Source organism: Phascolarctos cinereus, unplaced genomic scaffold, assembly GCF_003287225.1.
Source record: "Phascolarctos cinereus isolate Bilbo 61053 unplaced genomic scaffold, phaCin_HiC Scaffold_5;HRSCAF=322, whole genome shotgun sequence".
In the NCBI taxonomy this organism is placed as follows: domain Eukaryota; kingdom Metazoa; phylum Chordata; class Mammalia; order Diprotodontia; family Phascolarctidae; genus Phascolarctos; species Phascolarctos cinereus.
In genome coordinates, this window is record NW_027555958.1 from 252,809,009 (window position 1) to 252,831,501 (window position 22,493).

A 22,493-nucleotide genomic window follows, 5' to 3' on the forward strand; every position below is an offset into this window, starting at 1 on the left:
AGTTCCATACTCACCCAGGGTCTTAAAAGGTTCTCCATACTGATTCCTCAAACTATATAGCTCATCTCTGCCCTCTGTGGGGAAACTGTCTCTGATATTACTCATAAACCTTAGGTCATACCATTGGCATTGGGGACTCCATCGCTGATGCCAAGACCTACCAGGATATTCAGAACACCATCAAGAAAGCCAAGCAAGATGTAATAGAGGTGAGAGAAGAGGTTGAAGGAAGTTGAAGGAAGGTTGAAGGAAGAAGTTTTCTCTGTGGAAATGACAGAGATGTTAGACATTAGAGTCAGAGGTTAAAGGAGAAAAATGAGGAGGGAAAAGCTATATGGTGAGGTGGGGGCTGGTTTTTTATGCCAGGGCACTTCTTCCCTCTCATCTGCCTTCTAAAAAAATTTCCTTAGGTGATCGAGAAGGCACATAACAACGAACTAGAACCAACACCGGGAAACACTCTTCGGCAGACATTTGAAAATCAGGTTAACCGAATCCTTAATGATGCAAGAGACAAGACTGGCTCTTCTGCCCAGAAGTCCCTGTCTGAATACAACAATTTCAAGTCCATGGTTGTGTCAGGAGCAAAGGGTTCTAAAATCAATATTTCCCAGGTAAGGAAACAGTGTTTTTTCTTCATAGATAATGGGACTATATTGATGTAAGGGAGAGAGAATGAATACAGGCAGTTGGAGTAAAAGGGAGAAACTTGGGGTTAAAGATGGAAGTGGAACATCCTTATCCTTAAAAGAAGGAAAGCAGACATAACCTCACTCTTTTTTCCCCAACCCTCAGGTTATTGCAGTAGTAGGACAGCAGAACGTAGAAGGCAAGCGGATTCCCTTTGGCTTCAAACACCGGACCCTTCCCCACTTCATCAAAGATGATTATGGTCCTGAGAGCCGAGGCTTTGTGGAGAACTCATACTTGGCTGGTCTCACACCCACTGAGTTCTTCTTCCATGCTATGGGTGGGCGTGAAGGGCTTATTGACACTGCTGTCAAGACAGCTGAAACTGGTGAGGCCTTCACCTAATCCAGAATTATAGTTCCCTCATGAAGAAATTCAGTTTTTTCACCCAGAGACTTTAGCTCCCAGCAGCGCATGAAAAGATTTTCAGAGGTTGCTTGAAGCTATTGCTGTACTGTGACTCTCTTATAACAACATAAAGCAGAAAATATGTCCATTTTGTTACTGTGGGGAGAGTTGAGAATGAGTATCCTAGGCAGCTTTATGCCAGAAGTATTTGGGGGACTTATTCTCATTATATATCTGCCTTCTAGAGATTTAGTCTTAATCTGCTGGAAAGATTTAATGAAACATTCTTACATCCTGAGACTGTTGACAGTTGAGTCCCTAAGCATGTAGGCTGGGATTTGTGGTTCTGCCTCAAACTTATGTAGAGTCGTATCTTCACTAGGCTATATCCAGAGACGTCTGATCAAATCAATGGAGTCTGTGATGGTAAAATATGATGCAACAGTGCGCAACTCCATTAATCAGGTGGTACAGCTACGTTATGGTGAAGATGGACTGGCTGGTGAAAGCGTTGAGTTCCAGAACCTGGCAACCCTGAAGCCTTCCAATAAGGCCTTTGAGAAAAAGTGAGTAAGAGAAGGTCTTAGCGGTGGCAGGGTCCTAATGTCTCTTGAGTGTTGAGAACGAAGTATGGAATGCTCTTTCTTGTAGGGGGCTTTTTATTTTCTTTTGAATTTAAACAAGCATGAACATGTTAATATCCAAAGACTAAGAGAAAAGAAGATTGTATAGAAATAACTTGTATTAACACCCGGTTTTTTCAAGGTATTTTAACAATATTAACAAAACTGCTCTGCTTGTTTATTTTTATGCATAATTTCTCACTTTTTTGAACTTTTTTCACATCACTGACATTGTTTTCTTGTGTCACTATCACTCCTATCCTTAGAGACATCATGGTGTAGTATAGCTACACCTCAAAGCCAGGAAGACCTGTATTCAGTCTTCTTTATAACTATGGGGCTGGGCCAAGTCACTTAATAGCTTCAATGACATCTCTTTAAGAAACTAAGTTGTAGAGAAGGTTCCATTCTGCATTGGTGGAGGGGATTTCCTCATCTGGGCAATCCCTTTATCAATAAAATACAGGTCTAGTCATCAACAATTCCACACACTCCTTTGTAATAAACAATAGTGAAAAAGAGGGAAAAAAGAACATATTGGGTTATATCTGAAGATGTGTCTCATTCCATGTCTCTAGTCTATCATTTCTTTGCTATGAGGTATGAAACATGCTACATCATCAGTCTTCTGAAGTTAAGATTGGCTACTTTATTGATCAGAGTTTTGAAATCTCAAGAGTTTGTTTTGTTTACAAAAGTGCTACTGTAAATACTTTTGTACCTGTCCATCCTTTCTCTCTGTCTTTAACCTCTTTGGGCATGATATGGCTCCTTATGGCATCCTAAGTTGTCATGCCTTGTACTTTACAGCTCACTCACTTGCTTACGGATAACCTTATTTTGTTATTCCGGTAGGAAATCATTCCAGTGCAGTAGGAAAATGTTGAGCGAATGAACCTTTATTCATAGAAGCAAAGTAATTTGCTCATTTACCCCATTGATAATGCTTTTCCCATCTCTCAGGATGGTTTGTCCTGTAACTTCTCAAATTCTAGGGTGCATCAATCTCTCTCTTTGATCCTGCCGCACAGGTTCCGTTTTGACTACACTAATGAGCGAGCACTGCGTCGTACTCTGCAAGAGGAATTAGTAAAGGATGTACTGAGTAATGCCCATATCCAGAATGAGCTAGAGCGTGAATTTGAGCGAATGCGTGAGGATAGGGAGGTGCTTCGAGTGATCTTCCCTACTGGAGACAGTAAGGTAAGATGTGGCTTCACGGCACACTTGGTGAGGGCAAAGGTTGAAATGGGGAAGTGTGGAATGAAGGAATCTAGTTTGGCGGTTAGTTACTAATCTCAGCTCCGCTCATTGGTGATCTTGCCACCATCCTTTTCTCCATAGGTGGTTCTTCCCTGTAACTTACTGCGTATGATCTGGAATGCCCAGAAAATCTTCCACATCAACCCCCGCCTCCCCTCCGACCTGCACCCCATCAAGGTTGTTGATGGTGAGTGGTGAGTCCAGACACCTGGACTCAGGAAAGAAATAGAGTATTGGAGTGGGGGTAAATAAGTTGGGCTGGAGGCTGGAAGACAGGTATCCCAATCCTGATTCTCTCCCTTGTTCCTTACGTCAGGTGTGAAGGAGTTGAGTAAGAAATTGGTGATTGTCAATGGAGAAGACCCTCTGAGCCGCCAGGCACAGGAAAACGCTACACTGCTCTTCAATATTCACCTGCGCTCTACTCTGTGCTCGAGACGCATGGCAGAGGAGTTCAGACTAAGTGGGGAAGCCTTCGACTGGTTACTAGGGGAGATTGAGTCCAAATTCAACCAGGCTATTGTGAGTACTGAACCTTGTTACATAGTCAGCCTCTTTGGGATCCCTAGGACAAACCTGTCCTTCAGCTACATTTTGAGGGTTTAAAAAAAAAATGAGAAAAAAATGAGATCATTTGTCTTTATTTCTTCCCAGTATATTCCTCTGTCCTCCCCCAATTTGAGGGAGGGTGTGTGTGTGTGTGTGTGTCTGTGTGTGTCTGTGTGTGTGTGTTTTGGTATATCTTTGACCTCCCAAGAATAAAAGGAAAGAAAAGCAATTCAGCAAAAGTAACCCAACATATCATCCAACTCCAACAGCATATGCATACTGGAATGCATTCCACACATGTAGTCTTCTCAGCTCTGCAAAGAAGGGAGGAAGGTATTCTCACAACACTTCTGATTAAGGCTTGGATGTTAACATTATACCACATTTCAATTTTTAAAAAATTTTTTTCCATTTCCACTATTTTCGTTGTGTATATGATGTTTTCCTGTTTATTTCATTTTCCATCAGTTCATATGATGTATACTTCTATTCCATATATATCATTTCAATAATATTGTGTTTTAGATTCATGTGTCACAATTTATTGAGTCATTTCCTCAGTCAGTGGACTTCTCTTTTGTTCCCCTTCTGCTACAGATGATTTCACCTTTCAAAAGTGATAGAAACCAGGGCAGCTACATGGCGCAGTAGATAGAGCACAGGCCCTGGATTCAAGAGGACCTGAGTTCAAATCTGGGCTCAGACACATAACACTTACTAGCTGTGTGACCCTGGGCAAGTCACTTAACCCCATTGCCTAGCCAAAAAAAACAAAACAAAACAAAAAATCAACAAAAGGTGATAGAACCAACAAAGAGAAATGCTATTCTAGATCTGATTCTCATCAACAGGGAGGGCCTGGTTACTGGAGTAGAAATGGAGGAAATGATTGCTCCCTTCTAGAATTTGTGATAGAGGAAAAGAAATTTGGGAATAGTTTGAGATGTACCTCTGGTTTGAGGAAAGCAGATTTCAGAGAGTCCAGAAGATGGATAGGAGCCCATAGACTAAAATTTTCCAGTGAATTCAGTCCAGGAGGGTTGGGATATGCTCAAGAACAAAATTCTGAAAACATAAAGGTAAACAGGAAGGAAAAATGGAGTTTGTCTGAAGAGACTTCTGTGGATGCAAAGGCGCAACTCAGTAACAAATGTAGATTTTTAAAAAAAAAGATGTGCAGAAGATGGAAGCCAGGGCAAGTAACACAGAATGAACATGAGCACGCTGGCCGTGAACACACAGTATCAGAACAGAGTATGTAAAGAGCAAGAGGAACTGAGCATTGGGGGAGAGAGTATGGCCTAGAAGGGCACAGTGCAATTTGCTTTGGTTAGAGTAGATGGGATAATAATGACCCACAACAAAAGTGGCGCCATTTTTATTTTGCTTGTTTCCTCTGCAAAGAAGAATCACCATTTACAGGGGAACTGATAGAACAAAAATAGCTAATATGTTGATAACCAAGATAAAAAAGGAAGGAGTACCTGACCCGTGAAGAACATCTTATGTACTGAAAGAACTGGCAGATAGAATTGCTGAAACACTGTCAGTAATATCTGAAAGAGCATGGAAAACTGAAGAGGTGTACAACAAGATTGGAAAAGGACAGGTGCTTCAATTTCCAAAAAAGGGGGGGAGGGGGATATAGTCTGTGAATTAGAGGCCAGGAAACCAGATTTCAATTACTGAGAAAATTCTAGAATAGATAATTAACAAGATGGTTAGTGAACATCTAGAAAAGGAAGCAGTGACTGCAAAGAGCCAGCATGGCTTCATCAAGAACAGGTCATACCAGCCTAAAATTTTATTTATTTTTTTGACAGGGTTTTTACTAAACTTAGGTGTATAAGGAGAATGTTGTAGATCAGGAGTCGGCAAACTGTAGCCCAAGGGCCAGATCTGACTTACCACCTGTTATTATATGGTCCATGATAACAGCTTTAATTTTAAAATGGAAAATCATTTAAAACCAGCTTAAGGGCTCTACAAAAAACAGGTAGTGGACCAGATTGGGCTATAGTTTTCTGGCCCATGCTGTAAATCAGTGGTGTTAAAAAAGGGCCACTAATCCGTCCATAAGGATCCCTGCAGGCCACATATTAACTTAGTTGTAAAGTGTAATGTTTTCTGTGTTTTACTGTATTTTTATTTTGTTAAATATTTCCCAGTTGCATCTTAATCTGGTTTAGGTCACATGTTTGGCACTTCTGCTATAGATACAGATAATTAGCAAAACTATTTGTGGAGAAGAAGAGAAGTGTCAACTAGATGATAGTACAATTGAATAGCTTCGGAATTGGTCAGCTCAGTGGTTTTTATTGATTCGTTGTTAACATGGCATAAGGTCTCCAATGGAGTACCCCAGGATCTGTGCTGCTTAATATTGTTATCGAAAAAGTATGCTTGTCATGTTTCTCAGATTTACAAATCATGCTAAGCTGGGAGGGATAGCTAACATACTAGATGACAGTCAGGCTCCAGAAAAGATAAGCTAAAGCATTGGGTTGAATATCATTTACATGGTATTCAGTAGGGATACATAAAAGGTTTTACAACTGGGTTTCAGACAGTTCACCTTCACAAGTGAAGGTATTTGTCTGGAAAAGATCTAAGAGTTTTAGTTGGCTGTGTAAGCTCAATGAAAGTCAGATGTGGGTGTGATGTGTTAGTGAGAAAAGTTAATATGATCTGGGGCTGCATTCGGAGAAAGCATACCTTTCAACAAAAAAGGTTGATAATCCCTTTGTATTCTGCCCTTTTTGGAACTCATCCTGAAGTATTGTATTCTGGACACCACAGTTGAAGAAGGACATTGAAAACCTGGGATGAAGAAAGACCTTGAGTCCATGTCATTTAATGGGTTAAAGGAACTGGGAATGTATGTCCTGGAGAAGAAGACTCAGGAAACATGATGGCTGTGTTCAAGTATTTGAAGGACTATCACATGGAAGAGGGGAGTAGACTTGTTCTTTTGGAGCGCAGAGGGCCAAAATGGGAGCGCCGGTGGAAGTTGCAACAGGCCAGATTTAGGCTTTAAGCTTCCTAACAGTTCAAACCCTCCAGAAGTGAGAAGTGGAGTGGGCTGCCTCAGAAGATAGTGGTTGCCTATCTTTAGATATTTTCAAGTAGAGGCTGGACAGCCACTTGCCAAATACATCATAATGGAGATTCCTTTCCTTTTCATTAGGCTAGATGACCACTAAAGTCCCTTCCTATTCTCAAAAGAGGTGATCATGTAGAATAGTATTGCTGTAAATATTGTGGTATAAATGAGCCTTTTTCTTCTATTGTTGACCACGTTGGAGTATATACCTATGAATGGGATCCGTGAGTCGAAGGGTATGGACATTTTAGTTATTGTCTTAGTCTAGTTCCAAATAGTTTTCCAAAGCAGTTGGACCGATTCTTAGCTCCACTAGCAATGTATTAGTGTGCCTGTCTTTCTACAACCTCTCCGACGTTGACTCTGAGGATCTCAAAGATGAAGATGATAGGAGTAGGGTCTTTAGACCAAAAGAGGGTCTTTTTACCAAAGAGAAAATTGAGACCCAGAGAAGTTGAATGATTTGCCCATGGTCACATAGGTAATACAAGTAGAGCTGGGATTCAAATTCAGGTCTCATGATTCAAAATCCAGTACACCATGTTCCCCTCTTTGAGAGCTCACTTTTTGCAGAGTACTATTTTAGATGGTGGGGGAAATACGGAATTGGGATGAGAAAACACTTTCTCTGCATTAGGGGAAACTCAGTAATGCCTTATATATGCATAATGCTTCACTGTTTACTGTTTGATCTTTATAACAAACTTTTGTGTTAGAGCCCCATTTTTATAGATGGGGAAACTGAGACAAGTAGTAAACTTTTTATGACTATCAGTGTTGTAAATTTGTGATTACGCACTCTCCCTAGAACAGTGCTTTGCATATGGGTGCTTAATAGTTAAATGAAGGAGTAGTGTAGCACACATGAACAAGCAACAGACATGTCAGGTGCTAAAAATGTGCTGTTAGTGCTTGGGGAACAATCCATGAAGGCTTTGATATGTTAAGCCCCTCGTTCTTTCTGGACTGTAGTTCCAGCTTCTTGAAGAATTTGGGGAAGGAGTGGAGAGCTACATCCTCTTCCCTCACTTCACAGTGAGACAAAGGAAGGATTAGTTTCCTGTTTTCATCCTGTTAACACTGATTTTTCCCGTCTGTCAGGCCCATCCTGGGGAGATGGTGGGAGCTCTAGCAGCCCAGTCCTTAGGAGAGCCAGCCACCCAGATGACCTTGAACACTTTTCACTATGCTGGTGTGTCTGCCAAGAATGTGACACTGGGTGTGCCTCGACTCAAGGAACTTATCAACATTTCTAAGAAGCCCAAGACACCCTCACTTACTGTGTTCTTGTTGGGTCAGTCTGCCCGTGATGCTGAGAGAGCCAAGGTAGGATTGGAAAACCAGGGATACCACTGACTGCAGCTCAGAGGGATGGCAAAATCCAACTGCTATAGAAGGCATTTGGAATTCTTCCCAAGGATGGTGGCCATTGTAGACTTTATCAAATTTGATGCTGGCTCCATCTGTGGGTTCTGTATAATATCATTTGGGGTATCTAGGTCTTTTCCCACATTGGTAGTAGAGAACTGGGTTCCATGACTCTGTTGTGGTAGTCATCCATGTGTCTACACTTTGTCCAGGATATCTTGTGCCGGCTGGAACACACAACTCTGAGGAAGGTGACAGCTAACACTGCCATCTACTACGACCCTAATCCTCAGAGCACAGTAGTAGCAGAGGATCAGGAGTGGGTCAATGTCTATTATGAGATGCCTGACTTTGATGTTGCCCGAATTTCACCCTGGCTGCTGCGAGTAGAGCTGGACCGTAAGCACATGACGGATCGAAAGCTGACTATGGAGCAGATTGCTGAGAAAATAAATGCAGGTGAGTATAGAAAGCAGGGGTCAGTTCAGCCTCATCACCTTCCTTAGTTAGAACTGGTGGCATCTGCGCTCATCCAAGTGGGAGACACCATCCTTATCCTTGAGATCCTGGAACCTTATTTTGCATTAACGACTAGTCTGAGACAGGGTGCTTATAATCCTCTTTCATTTTACAAGTCTGGCTTATGGAATAGAAATGTTAATTTTATTCCATTCCTCAGCTATCTCTTTTCCAAATAGTTTCTTCTACTCTTAGTTTCTTCCCCTTTATTTAAATTTTCTGCCCCACTCCAATTTTCCTTATAGTTAATTTCATTTGGTGTGGGGTTCTGGAAAGTAAAAGGAAAGACCTAGTTTTATACATGCCATATGAGAAAGAAGGGACAGGAAGAGGAGTGAAAAGAGAAAATAAGAAGCTCTAGAGACATAAAGAGATCTCTTACTAAGCAGAAAGGAGAGCAGATAAGAGAGGCAGATTGGGACTGAGAGGAGCCCTAAACAACTTTACATTGATAGGTTTTGGTGATGACTTAAACTGCATCTTCAATGATGACAACGCAGAGAAGCTGGTCCTCAGAATTCGAATCATGAACAGTGATGAGAACAAGATGCAAGAGGTAATAGAGACAGAGAAACTTGGATATCTTGGTCCTGAGTAGGGTGAGGGTTCTTTGAGAGGATTGAAGTTTAGGATAACAACAGAACAATTTGGACACGACTTAACTTTTTCCTTTATGCTCTCCATAGGAAGAGGAGGTGGTGGATAAGATGGATGATGACGTCTTTCTGCGTTGCATTGAGTCCAACATGCTGACGGATATGACATTGCAGGGCATCGAGCAAATCAGCAAGGTTGTACTCCAGGCATACAGCACTTGTTGTTATTTTTCCCTTGCCTATCACCTTCTAATCTCGCCCTCTCTTTCCCTAGGTGTATATGCACTTGCCTCAGACAGACAATAAGAAGAAGATCATCATCACAGAAGACGGAGAGTTCAAGGCATTGCAGGAGTGGATTCTAGAAACAGATGGAGTGAGTCTGATGCGAGTATTGAGTGAGAAGGACGTGGACCCTGTACGCACAACGTCGAATGATATCGTGGAGATCTTCACGGTGAGGACCTTCCCGTTGGGGTTGGCTTGAGCACTTGACTATGTTATGGAATTTTTAGGAAAGATACGATCATGGTTATCTGCATTAGAAAGTTATCCTGACGTCTAATCTTCCTTATTTCTCTTCCTCTTTTATTTGTATTACTTCCCCAGTGCCCCTGCTTCAGGGAAGCCTTTCATAACCTGATAGGAAAAAGCGAGCTAGAGGAGATAGGAAGCAGGTGTTGTCTGTCCTTCACTCCTGTAACTCTAGCTCAGTATTCCAGTTGCCATTTAATAATGTCTACGTAGGACTTTCTTTTTTAGTTTTGAGCCTCCTGTTATCACTTGGGCTGTCCTCATGTGGTCTGGGAGGAGTGCACGGCAGAGCCAGACAATTGAGCGGTCAACAAGCATTCATTAAATGGCCTACTATATGCCAGACACTCTACTAGATAATGGGGGCGTAAAGACACAAGTGACATGCTAGATGATGGGGGTGTAGAATTCTTAATCTTAACTGTCCATCTGTCTCCCAACAGGTGCTGGGCATTGAGGCTGTGAGGAAGGCATTAGAGCGAGAACTGTATCATGTGATCTCCTTCGATGGCTCCTATGTAAACTACCGCCACCTGGCCCTACTTTGTGACACCATGACCTGCCGGGGGCACTTGATGGCCATCACCAGGCACGGCGTCAACCGACAAGACACAGGACCCCTCATGAAGTGTTCTTTTGAAGAGACGGTAATGGCCATACTGCTGGGGAAAGGTGGCGGAACGGGTAGGCAGGGAGCCTTGCTGGCAGTGGGCACCACGATGAAGTAAGGAGGGAGAGCCTAGGAGAGGCAGAAATAAATTTTGCAGTCTCTTCATGTCTAGCGATAGATGATTGGACTTGGGGGCTATTAAGCTGCTTTGTGACAGTGCTGTCAGTCTTGTGCTCTGAACCTTCTCTTTGCCCCTCCATCAGGTGGATGTGCTGATGGAGGCTGCAGCCCATGGAGAGAGTGACCCCATGAAAGGTGTGTCTGAGAACATCATGCTTGGCCAGCTGGCCCCTGCTGGCACGGGCTGCTTTGACCTCTTACTGGATGCTGAGAAATGCAAGTATGGCATGGAGATCCCCACTAACATTCCTGGTCTGGGAGCAGCTGGACGTGAGTATTGGGGCACCCCATTGGAGGGTGTCCTAAGACACTTGTATTTGGGAGATTTGGATTTGGGTCTTCTGACCCAAATCCCAGAGGAGGACCTCAGAGCCTGACATTATTCTGTTTCTTGACAGCTACTGGCATGTTCTTTGGCTCAGCCCCCAGCCCCATGGGGGGCATGTCTCCTGCAATGACTCCCTGGAACCAGGGGGCCACCCCTGCTTATGGAGCCTGGTCCCCTAGTGTTGGTGAGTAACCCCTGCCCAGGGAAAGAATTGAATTAACCTCTCTAGGCTGTGCACATCCCAGTGGGACAGACCTCCAAATAAAATGTCATCTGTGTTGTTTCCCAGGAACCGATTTTGAATGGATTAGGGAGAGTGATGATAGTGGGGAAGGGCTGAGGAGCAGTAATTGTGAGAGGAAAGAGGCCTAGAAGCAGTGGTTGATGGATGATGAATGTGTGGAATTTACTTTCTGTTTGTCCCTAACCTCAGTTTTGTTTGGGGTGGGCGTCTTCCCTTCGGAATGCAGGGAGTGGGATGACTCCTGGAGCTGCTGGCTTCTCCCCTAGTGCTGCATCAGATGCTAGTGGCTTTAGCCCTGGCTATTCACCAGCCTGGTCCCCTACACCTGGCTCCCCAGGATCTCCAGGCCCTTCAAGCCCTTATATCCCTTCACCAGGTGAGTGTGCACATCAGAATCTCAGTTTATATCTTTACATGCCAATTCTGAGTCAGCGTCTTGTTTATATTCATCATCTGTCTTGTCTCCTTTCTCACAGGTGGAGCCATGTCTCCCAGCTATTCACCAACATCTCCAGCCTATGAGCCCCGGTCCCCAGGGGGTTATACCCCTCAGAGTCCTTCGTACTCTCCCACCTCTCCCTCCTACTCACCCACATCTCCCAGCTACTCCCAACCAGCCCCAACTATAGCCCCACCTCTCCCAGCTACTCCCCCACATCTCCCAGCTATTCTCCCACCTCTCCCAGCTACTCCCCCACCTCTCCCAGCTACTCCCCCACCTCTCCCAGCTACTCCCCCACCTCTCCCAGCTACTCTCCCACATCTCCCAGCTACTCCCCACCTCTCCCAGCTACTCCCCTACATCTCCCAGCTACTCCCCCACCTCTCCCAGCTACTCCCCCACATCACCCAGCTATTCGCCCACCTCTCCCAGCTATTCCCCCACCTCTCCCAGCTATTCCCCCACCTCTCCCAGCTATTCCCCTACCTCTCCCAGCTATTCCCTACCTCCCCTAACTACTCACCTACCAGCCCCAACTATACCCCAACATCACCCAGCTATAGTCCAACTTCCCCTAGCTACTCACCCACCAGCCCCAACTATACCCCTACAAGCCCCAACTACAGTCCTACCTCCCCCAGCTACTCTCCAACCTCTCCCAGCTACTCCCCAACCTCCCCTAGCTATTCTCCCTCGAGCCCACGTTATACACCACAGTCCCCAACCTATACTCCAAGCTCCCCTAGTTACAGCCCGAGCTCCCCCAGCTATAGCCCCACTTCACCTAAATATACCCCAACCAGTCCTTCCTATAGCCCTAGCTCACCAGAGTATACACCAACTTCCCCCAAGTACTCGCCTACCAGCCCCAAGTATTCGCCCACTAGCCCCAAGTACTCGCCCACCAGCCCTACTTACTCACCTACCACCCCAAAATACTCACCTACATCTCCTACCTACTCGCCAACCTCACCAGTCTATACTCCAACCTCCCCCAAGTACTCCCCTACCTCCCCCACCTATTCACCTACCTCTCCCAAGTATTCACCAACCAGCCCAACTTACTCACCCACCTCTCCTAAGGGTTCTACCTACTCTCCCACATCACCTGGCTACTCCCCAACCAGTCCCACCTACAGCCTCACCAGCCCAGCCATCAGCCCAGATGACAGTGATGAGGAAAACTGAGGGGGTGCTAGAGATATTGGAAGCTGGAGAGAGGGAGAGTTCAAGGCCAGGTTATCTCTGTTCTCTCCCTGCTACTTCCAAGATGATCCCCAATGACCTCCCAGTTCCTACCCTGATTTTTAATCTCATTCTAGATGGGTATTTTTTCATTTGTTTTTTTTCGATTGTGCTTTCTTGATATCATCTATTTGTTCCTTCCCCACCCCCAGTTCCCTAGAGGCTGAGGGTGGGAAGAGTGACCAAGGACATACCCCAGGCGTATCCCCGATAGGGTCCTAACTTAATCAGTTTGATTGAATCGGGGAAAGGAGAGAGAGGTTTTTAAGCCTGAAGAGGAGGGGTAATACTTGTCCATGGGATCATATGTTCTTAGGCAGCATGAAGCTGCCTCTTGTCTGTTTTATTTTATTGAAGTTTAAATAAAGTTTTACTAGTTTTGACCAAAAGTGTGCAGAAGCCTTTGGTGCTTTTTCTTCATCGATGACAGGGAAGAAGAGAGTGAGACTAGGGATATAATGGGAATTTTAAAAAATGAAGATAGCGTCTTCACTGCCCAAAAATGAATTGTACTCACCTTCCTCCCTGGGCTTGTACTGACATCTAGTGGCTAGGTAGTAAATTTCTGGAAGGGGTGGGAAGAATTTGGACTAGAAAAATATAAAAATTAACATTGAAATTTCACTGGACGTTGAATAATTTTTTTTTTATGAACTATAACAGACCTTAGAATTCATCTCATCCAAATCTCTCATTTTACAGATAAACAGACCCAGAGAAGACTAATGAGTTTTTCAAGGCCACGCAGTGAATTAGTGGTAGAACTGGAATTTGTTAGTGTTGTTCAGTTGTGTCTGACTCTTTGTGGCCCCATTTGGGGCCTTCTCTCGTTTGTTTTATAGATGAGGAAACAAGCAAATAGGGTAATTTGCCCAGAGTCACACACAAATAGTATATGCCTGAGGCTAGATTTGAACTCGTATCTTCCTAACTCTGAGTCTGTCTGTCCACTTGCACCACCTGCTTTCCCAGAACTGGGACTTTCGACTAAGTTTCTCAAATTTTAGTATCCCAGTATTTTTGATAGAAAGCCACTGAAGTCTGCTGCAAGTCCCCTAAACCTGTACCCAGGGTAGTCATTATGAACACGAAACACTATAGACAAAACAAAATACCTGTTATACTTTAAAAGATGACAAGTATAAATGACAATGATATAGGGGGCAGCTAGGTGACAGTAGATAGAATGCCAGGCCTGGAGTCAGGAAAACTTCAAATTTGGTCTCGGACGCTTACTAGTTGTATGACCTTGGGCAAGTCACTTCATCCTTTTTGCCTCCGTTTCCTCATCTGTAAAATGAGCTGGAGAAACCGCTTTTAGTATCTTTACCAAGAAAATTCCAGATGGGGTCGCAAAGAGACACGACTGACTGAACAACAAGAGCGTATATATATTTTCATGATTTTCTTATTTGATTATCGTGGTTGTAGGTTCTGGATTAATGGGAGTGCTTGGTCAGCTGTTGCTCTTCCACGGGCACCATCTGTATCTATTAGTCTTAGGCTAGTTTGTCTTGCCTATCACATTTCCCAAAGCTTCATTTGCCAACATCTCAGGAATGCAAACTGATGTTTAATATTAACCTAACACTGAGAAGCCAAAATTGGTGCTCAGGTTAAATAATGCATTTGAAAGTAAGATTTAAAGGATGTGGAAACTGGTGTCTAGAATGATTCTAGGTCTTCTCCATTGGCAAGAATAATAAACTCAGTATGCTGTCTCTCCCCACTCCAATCCATCTTCCACTCAAATTGATCTTCCTAAAGCATAAATGTGACTAGGTCACCCCATTTAGTAAATTCCAGTGGCTCTCTGTTAACAACCAGGATTAAATATAAAATCCTTTGTTTGGCTTTTAAAGCCTTCCTAACCTGACTCCTACCTTGTAAGTCATCTTACGTTTTACTCCCACATCAGTCAGTCAATAAACATTAAGCCAGGTACTGTGCTAAGTGCTGAGAATACAGATATGAAAAAGAAATGGTCCCTGCCCTGAGGAAGCTTACATTCTAGTAGAAGACAACACACGAAAGAAAGTCGAACGGGAAGGGGGGTGGGGCCGAGGTAGGGGGAGTACTCGATAGCACAGAGGGTCCTTTTGAGGTGTGGGTTCCAGGGCTAAAGTGATCTTGCAGGGTGAAGAAGTCCACTGGCAATGAAGGAGAAATGCAGAAGAGTGCTGCCAGTTGAGAAATGAAGAGATGGCTGGCCTGGTCCCCTCCAAACTCTACTCTTCTGTACTCTACGATCCAGTGGTGCCGGCCTTGCTGTTCCTCACCCATAATATCACCTATCTCCTTAACACGACTGCAATTTCCTTGTCTGTTCCCCGTGTTTGGAATGCTCCTACTCCTCACTTCTGCCTCCTGTTAGAGTCCCACCACTTGCAAAAAAGCCTCTCTTCCCCCACACCCCCTTAATCTTCCCTGTAAGATTAGCTCCAACTTGGCCTGTATGTTTTATAATGTTGGTACCTCTTTGTTGGCCTGTTGTCCCCCTCCCCATTAGACTGAGCTTCTTGAGGGCAAGACTGGGGTTTTTTTTACCTTTCCCTAGCTCTTAGCACAAATAGGGCATCTTATAAATGATTGTTTACTTGACATCACCATTCAGATGAATAACGACTTTTCAAAGACCATCTGCAAGGTTTTAGTTTTTAAATTGTTTTATATGAGTGACAGCATGGTGTAGTGTCTGTCTTTTATCCTCTGGTCTCAAAGCTAGTAAGGCCTGAGTTCAAGGTCTGTTTCTCACACTGTGACCCCGGGCATGTCACTTAATTTCTTAGTTCTGTAGATCACTCTTTAAGACTCTTAAGGTGTCAGTACCAACCTGCATTGGTAAAGGAAATTCCCTCACTTAGGAGTTCCTTATACCAGTGAAATTATAGACCCAGCCTCTATTCCTGTATGTGCTTAAGTGAGACACAAGTGGTGAGAGAATGGTGACCTGGGTAATTGATACTGGTCTTTACGGTCACTAGTACGTGATCACTTGTGCATCTCTCCCGGTTTGGTTCTAGTCTCAGCAGACTCTAGGCCCTGCCCTAGCAAGCTAACTTAAAGAGGAGAATTTGGGTTATTTTATTTATTTGTTTGTTTGTTTATTTGTGGTAAGGCAATGGGGTTAAGTGACTTGCCCAGGGTCACACAGCTAGTAAGTGTCAAGTGTCTGAGACCAGATTTGAACTCAGGTCCTCCTGACTCTGAGGCCAGAGCTCTATCCACTGTGCCACCTAACTGCCCCCATTTGGGTTACTTTGGTATAGTGGTGATGGTACCTAGAAACTGATTAGTGTACTGTACTCTGAAAAGGAAAAGTTTATTTTTTAAAAAATAGAAACAAGCAGAGAAAGCTTGCCAGTGGAAAAATTGAAAAGCATACCAAAGCTTATTTTTTTAATTTAAAAAAAATTTTATTAATTTATTTTGATTTGTCAACAATCACTTCCATGTGCTTTTGAGTTGAAAATTTTTCTCCCCCTTCCTCCCCCATACCCTCCCCAAGACGGTGCACAATCTGATATAGGCTTTACATTTACATTCCTATTAAACATATTTTCACATTAGTGAAGTTGTAAGTAAAAATTAAAACCAATAGGAGGAACCATCAGAAAGATGAAACAAAACTCAACAGAAGGTAAAAATAAGTGATAGCGATTCGATTTCCATAGTTCTTTCTTTGGATGTAGACAGCATTTTCCATCCCGAGGCCTCTGGAGATGTCTTAGATCCTTGTAATGCTGAGAAGGGTTCAGTTTAACAATGTTAGTCATTGCATAACATGGCTGTTATTGTGTACAAAGTCCTCTTGGTTCTGCTCACTTCACTCAGCATCAGATCATATAGGTCTTTCCAGGTTTTTCTGAAGTCAGCCTGTACATCATTTCTTATGGCACAATAGTATTCCATTATATATTCATATACCACAACTTGCTCAGCCATTCCCCAATTGATGGGCATCCTCTCAATTTCCAATTCTTTGCCACCACAAAAAGAGCTGCTATGAATATTTTTGTACATGTGGGTCCTTTTCCCATTTGTTTGATCTCTTTGGGATATAGCCCTACAAGTGCTATTACTGGATCAAAGGGTATGCACATTTTTGTAGCCGTGTGGGCATAGTTCCAGATTGTTCTCCAAAATGGTTGGATCATTTCACAACTCCACCAACAATGTATTAGTGTTCCAATTTTCCCACATCTTCTCCAACATTTATCATTTTCCGGTTTTGTCATGTTGGCCAATCTGATAGGTGTGATGTGGTACCTCAGAGTTGTTTTGATTTGCATTTCTCTAACCAATAGTGATTTAGAGCATTTTTTCATATGACTATAGATGGCTTTAATTTCTTCATCTGAGAACTGTCTGTTCATATCCTTTGGGGAATGGCTTGTGTTCTTATAAATTTATCTTAATTCTCTATATATTTTAGAAATGAGGCCTTTATCAGAGAGACTGGTTGTAAAAATTCCCAATTTTCTACCTTCCTTCTAATCTTAGTTGCATTGGCTTTGTTTGTGCAAAAACTTTTCAATTTAATGTAATCAAAATTATCCATTTTGCTTTTCGTAATGTTCTCTATCTCCTGTTTGGTCATGAATTCTTCTGTTCTCCATAGATCTGATAGGTAAACTATTCCTTGTTCTCCCAGTTTACTTATGTATCAGCCTTTATACCTAAGTCATGAACCCATTTTGACTCTATTTTGGTATATGGTGTGAGATTTGGGTCTATTTTTAGTTTCTGCCATACTCTTTTCCAGTTTTCCCAGCAGATTTTTTCAAAGAGTGGGTTCTTATCTCAGAAGCTGGGGTCTTTGGGTTTATCAAATAATAGATTACTATAGTCATTGACTACTGTGTCTTGCATATTTAACCTATTCCTCTGATCCACCTCCCTATTTCTTAGCCAGTACCAAGCAGTTTTGATGATTGCTGCTTTATAATACAATTTAAGATCTGGAATTGCTAGGCCACCTTCCCCTCAAAGCTGGGGGGAAATTCTTGAGCCGTTGTTACCACTAAGTCTAAATCTTCCGCTGATATCACATAGACCAGAGTTAGGAATCTTCTCAGCACAAGAGCCATAGACACTAGAGAAGATTCAGTTCAAGTGTGGGTAGATTGTGCTACCAAATCACCATAGCCCTGATCCACTCCTGAGACAGAAAATGAATAACTGCCAGAAAGCATCAAAGAGTCAGTTTTAAAATCTGAGTGAAGTTTGAAGATTGTCAATTCTGAGATCATGTGGTGAGAATGCCCGTGAAGACTTAAGAGATATTTCAGCAGAGGTCAGATATCGCACGAGGGATATACGAAGTAGATATCATTTGGCGAAAAGTGGAAAGGCCCTCTGACCTTTGTGTTTGATAGTCTACCTACTACTGTTGCTGGTAGAAAGAGGAGAGGTACAATTTGGAGAAATGGACAAAGTCAGAAAGTGACGAGTGGACAAAGGACTTCAAGATTAAAAAGAAGCCTGATAGCAATTGCTCAATAGAGCACAACTCTTTGTGACCCACTGCATATTTAGATCTGTGAACCACTTTACATTTGGCCTGTGAGTAGGTAAGCCTGTGTTATAAAACCCGAGCTAGTACATGGCTCAGGCCCACTATTAGCATCCTCAAACACAAAGCACTTTGTACTCTAGAGGCCCTCACAGCTGAAGTACCAGGCAGAAAAGGAGGCATTTCTGGGGTCAACCCTCTCCTACCTGTATAAACTGTTTACTTTCAATTTGAGGCAGAGTTTGTAGGGCACAGTATACGATTCCTTTATTTTTTTTCTTTTTAAAAAAATTTATTAACATCTTTCATTTTCACATCATTTTCTTTTTTTTTAATTCGCATCATTTTCTTAAAAAAAGTATTGATATCTTCTGTTTCTTACATCATCATAGTTATCTCAAGTTTCCCTCCTCCTCCCACTTCCAGACAGCCATCCCATATAACAGAATTTTTTTTTTAAATTTTTTACTTGTTTATTTACTTGTTGATTTTTGGCTAGGCAATGGAGTTAAGTGACTTGCCCAGGGTAGTAAGTGTTACACATCTGAGGCCGGTTTTGAACTCAGGTCTTCCCGAATTCAGTGCTGGTGCTCTATCCACTGCGCCACCTAGCTGCCCCCAGAATATTTTTTAAAGAAGGAAAAAAATAGCACAACTAATCAATATATAGAAAAAATATGAAAATATGTTCAACATTTGTGAACTTCCTACTTCCACAAAAAAGGGAGGTTGGGGTGTCCTCTCATATCTCTTCATTTACACGGTGCCTTCTTAATAGGCACCTTCTTAAATTAACTTTTTGAGGGGGCAGTTAGGTGGTGCAGTAGATAGAGCACTGGCCCTAGATACGGGAAGATCTGAGTTCAAATCCAGCCTCAGACACATAACACTAGCTGTACGACCCTGGGCAAGTCACTTAACCCTAATCGCCTAAAAATTAAAAAAAAATACAAAAAAAGTAACCTTTTGAGCTACTGCTTGACTCATATGGTCTCTATACAAATGGTAAATGGTCTTTTCTCCTCAAGGTTTGATTAATTAACTTCATCACTAATGGACTAACTCACTACTACCTGTATGATCCTATATAAACTCTCTCCATGACCTGGCTGCAGCCTACCTTTCCCACTTCATTACACATTTTTTTCCTTTCATGCACTCTAGGGTCCAAACTGGCCACTCACATAAACATACACACACACACACACACACAATCCTGTCTCTTTGTCTCTGCACAGGTTGTCTGTCATCCATGCCTGCAATTCCCTCCTCACCTGCATCTCATTTTTTCAAAGCTCTGTTCAAATAATACTTCCTACACGTAATCTTTTCTGATCCCACGCTATTGTTTGTTCCCCACCCCAAACCCTCTGCTTACCATATACACTTATGTATATGTATGTGTATGTATATATACACACACATATACCTCTCTATACACATATACATATATATGCATAGATATAGATAGATAGATAGATAGATAGATAGATAGATAGATAGATAGATAGATAGATTGTCGTTCAATCGTTTCAGTAGCATCTAACTCTTCATGACCCCATCTGGGATTTTCTTGGCAAAGACACTGGAGTGCTTTGCCATTTCCTTCTCCAGCTCATTTTGCAGAGGAGGAACTGAGGCAAACAGGGTTAAGTGAGTTGCCCATGTTCACACAGCTAGTCAATGTCTGAGGCTGGATTCGAACTCAGGAAGATGAGTCTTACACACACACACACACACACACACACACACACACACACATCCTTTGTATTTATTTACATATCTTTTAATGACTTACATTGTTTCCCCATACAATAAACTTCTTAAGGGCAAGGATTGTTTCATTTTTGTCTTTGTATACCTGGCACCTAATATAATATCTAGCAATTATTAGGCATTTAATAAATGTTTGTGGGTTAATTGATTGGTTCTTATAGAACATTCTCCGATTGACCCTTACTGATGGGTTGTACAGAGATGTTCAGATGTTCATTGGCTGGTTCCAATACAGCAGGTGCAACTTTGGGGAGCCTACTTTTGGCCATTAATAACTGAGCAGTCTGTACTGTGTGATGATAAAAAACTTTTTCTAACTGGCTTAGGAGACAGAAGGATTGGTGACTCAGTAGAAGCACAGCCAGCATTGAGTGCACTTATAAGAGGTTTGAGTGGACAATCCTCTCTCTCTCTCTCTCTCTCTCTCTCTCTCTCTCTCTCCCCTTTAAGCTTTTGAATGAGAAAAATGCAGGTCCAAGAAAAAAAAAAAGAAGTTATCTTTCAGATCTATGTATCACATAGGACAAAATGGACAAATTTGATTACATAAAATTAAAGAGTTTTGCAAAACAAATCTATGTAATAATTAGAAGGGAAACAGCCTACTGAGGGGGCAAAATCTTTGCAAAAACTTTCTCTGATAAAAGTCTCCTTTCCAAGCAGATAAACGTTGGGGATGTGGCCCTAATGTCAATCCTGTGTGAGTCCAAGTTCAATATTGGGACAACATGAGGCACTCACAATTCACTGAACATTTAATAAAGGCAAATTTCTTAGCCCTAACACATATACAACTAAAATACACAAAAGTATTTAGCTTCTAACAGCTAGGTGGTGCAGAAAATAAAATGCTGGGCCTGGAGTCAGAAAAATCTGAGTTCAAATATGGCCTCTGACACTTCCTAGCTATGTGACCCTGGGCAAGTCACTTAACCCTGTTTGCCTCAGTTTCCTCATCTGTAAAATGAGCTGGAAATGGAAATGTCAAACTACTCCAATATATCTCTGCCAAGAAAACCCCAAAAGAGTCGAACACAACTGAACAACAAAATTTAGCTTCTCTGTATACAGTTTCCTTCATCTCCATCTGGAAATGTATCTGGTCAATAGGTGTGGTCGTCAGGATATGGCATCTGGTCTGGTCTTCAGCTCTCACCAACTCTGAGAGGCCCTGACTACACCAGACTGGGCCCTTTTATGCCCTCAGGCCAGGAAGCTGCATAAGGGAAGTTGGGTCCATGGGGAAGCTAAGACCAAAGGATGTTACATAAGGAAAACACTGGTCCTATCATGATACACAATTGATTCATATTTATTAAGAATAAAAAGATGTTAAAAAAAAAGTTTTCAAAAAAAAAATCCAAGGCATCAATAAGCCTATGAAAAAGAAAAACCACTATAAATCACTAATACAGAAATGCAAATTAAAAACAACTGAGGTTCCACATCACACCTATCAAACTGGCAAAGATGACAAATAAGAAAATAGCTAATGTTGGAGGAACTGTGGAGAAACAAGCACTTTAATGTACAGTTGGTGAAGCTGTGAATTGGTCCAGTCATTCTGGAAAATAATTTGGAGTTATACTCAAAAGGATGCCAAACTATGTATAACTTTTGACCCAGCTATACCACTACTAGATCTATACCCCCAAAGAAATCAGAGAAAGAGGAAAAAGATTTATATGTATGAAAATATTCATAGCAGCTCTTTCCATGGTAGCCAAAAATAGAAACTCAGGATGTGTCCTCTTGGAGAATGGATAGACAAATTGTGGTATATGAACATAATGGAATGTTAATTGTGCTGCAAGAAGTGATGAAAATGGGCAGTTTCAGAGGAAACCAGAAAGACCTCTATAAACTAATATCTAGCAAAGAAAATTTCAGTACTAGAACAATGTAAGCAACATTATAAAGAAAAGCTATTTTGAAAGACTTTAGAACTCCGATTAACGAAAAAATAATCTTGAGTCTGAAAGAATAAAGATGAAATACACCACTCACCTTCTGATAGTGATGTAATAAACCTAAAATGCAAAAAGAAACATTTTCAGACATGGTTAGTATGGGAATTTGCTTTGCCAGACCATTCTGACGTGCATTATTGACTTTATTTTTGTTGTTGTTGTTTTTAATTTGCTGGAAGGAGGGGGAGTTGAGGGACAGATTAATTTTAAAATGTACATTTATTAAAAATAAAAATAATAAACTGTTAAAAAAAACTTTAGTCAAAGCCAATTGTTGTCAACTATTGACTTATATTGGTGGGAGCATAGCAGATGGGACTTTGGGGCCATAGTGTTAGAGCAAGGATTAGCAAACTGCAGCCTGTAAGTCAAATCAGGCTCACCACAGCCCACGAGTTTAAAAATGGTTTTTACATTTTACATGGTAAAAAAAAATCAAAAGAAGAATAACATTTCATGACACGTGGAAATTATATGAAATTCAAATTTCAGCGTCCATAAATAAAGTCTTGGGCAGCTAGGTGGCACAGCGGATCAGGAGGACCTGAGTTCAAAACCGGCCTCAGACCAAACACTTGACCTTACTAGCT

General features: G+C 42.0%; 1 protein-coding gene across 1 annotated transcript in view; it reads left to right on the top strand.

The window, feature by feature from the left end:
• Positions 1-13,031, top strand: part of POLR2A (RNA polymerase II subunit A) — a 30,561-nt gene extending 17,530 nt beyond the window's left edge. Inside the window, 20 exon segments of the mRNA XM_020966503.2 lie at positions 115-209; positions 411-614; positions 796-1,018; positions 1,421-1,604; positions 2,693-2,864; positions 3,006-3,111; positions 3,241-3,446; positions 7,678-7,902; positions 8,157-8,403; positions 8,919-9,019; positions 9,150-9,254; positions 9,334-9,516; positions 10,037-10,240; positions 10,467-10,653; positions 10,782-10,895; positions 11,182-11,331; positions 11,432-11,560; positions 11,563-11,727; positions 11,730-11,894; positions 11,897-13,031. Of these exon segments, the coding sequence (XP_020822162.1) occupies positions 115-209; positions 411-614; positions 796-1,018; positions 1,421-1,604; positions 2,693-2,864; positions 3,006-3,111; positions 3,241-3,446; positions 7,678-7,902; positions 8,157-8,403; positions 8,919-9,019; positions 9,150-9,254; positions 9,334-9,516; positions 10,037-10,240; positions 10,467-10,653; positions 10,782-10,895; positions 11,182-11,331; positions 11,432-11,560; positions 11,563-11,727; positions 11,730-11,894; positions 11,897-12,585 (3,854 nt within the window). The 3' untranslated portion in view covers positions 12,586-13,031.
• Positions 13,032-22,493: the final 9,462 nt, after the last annotated feature.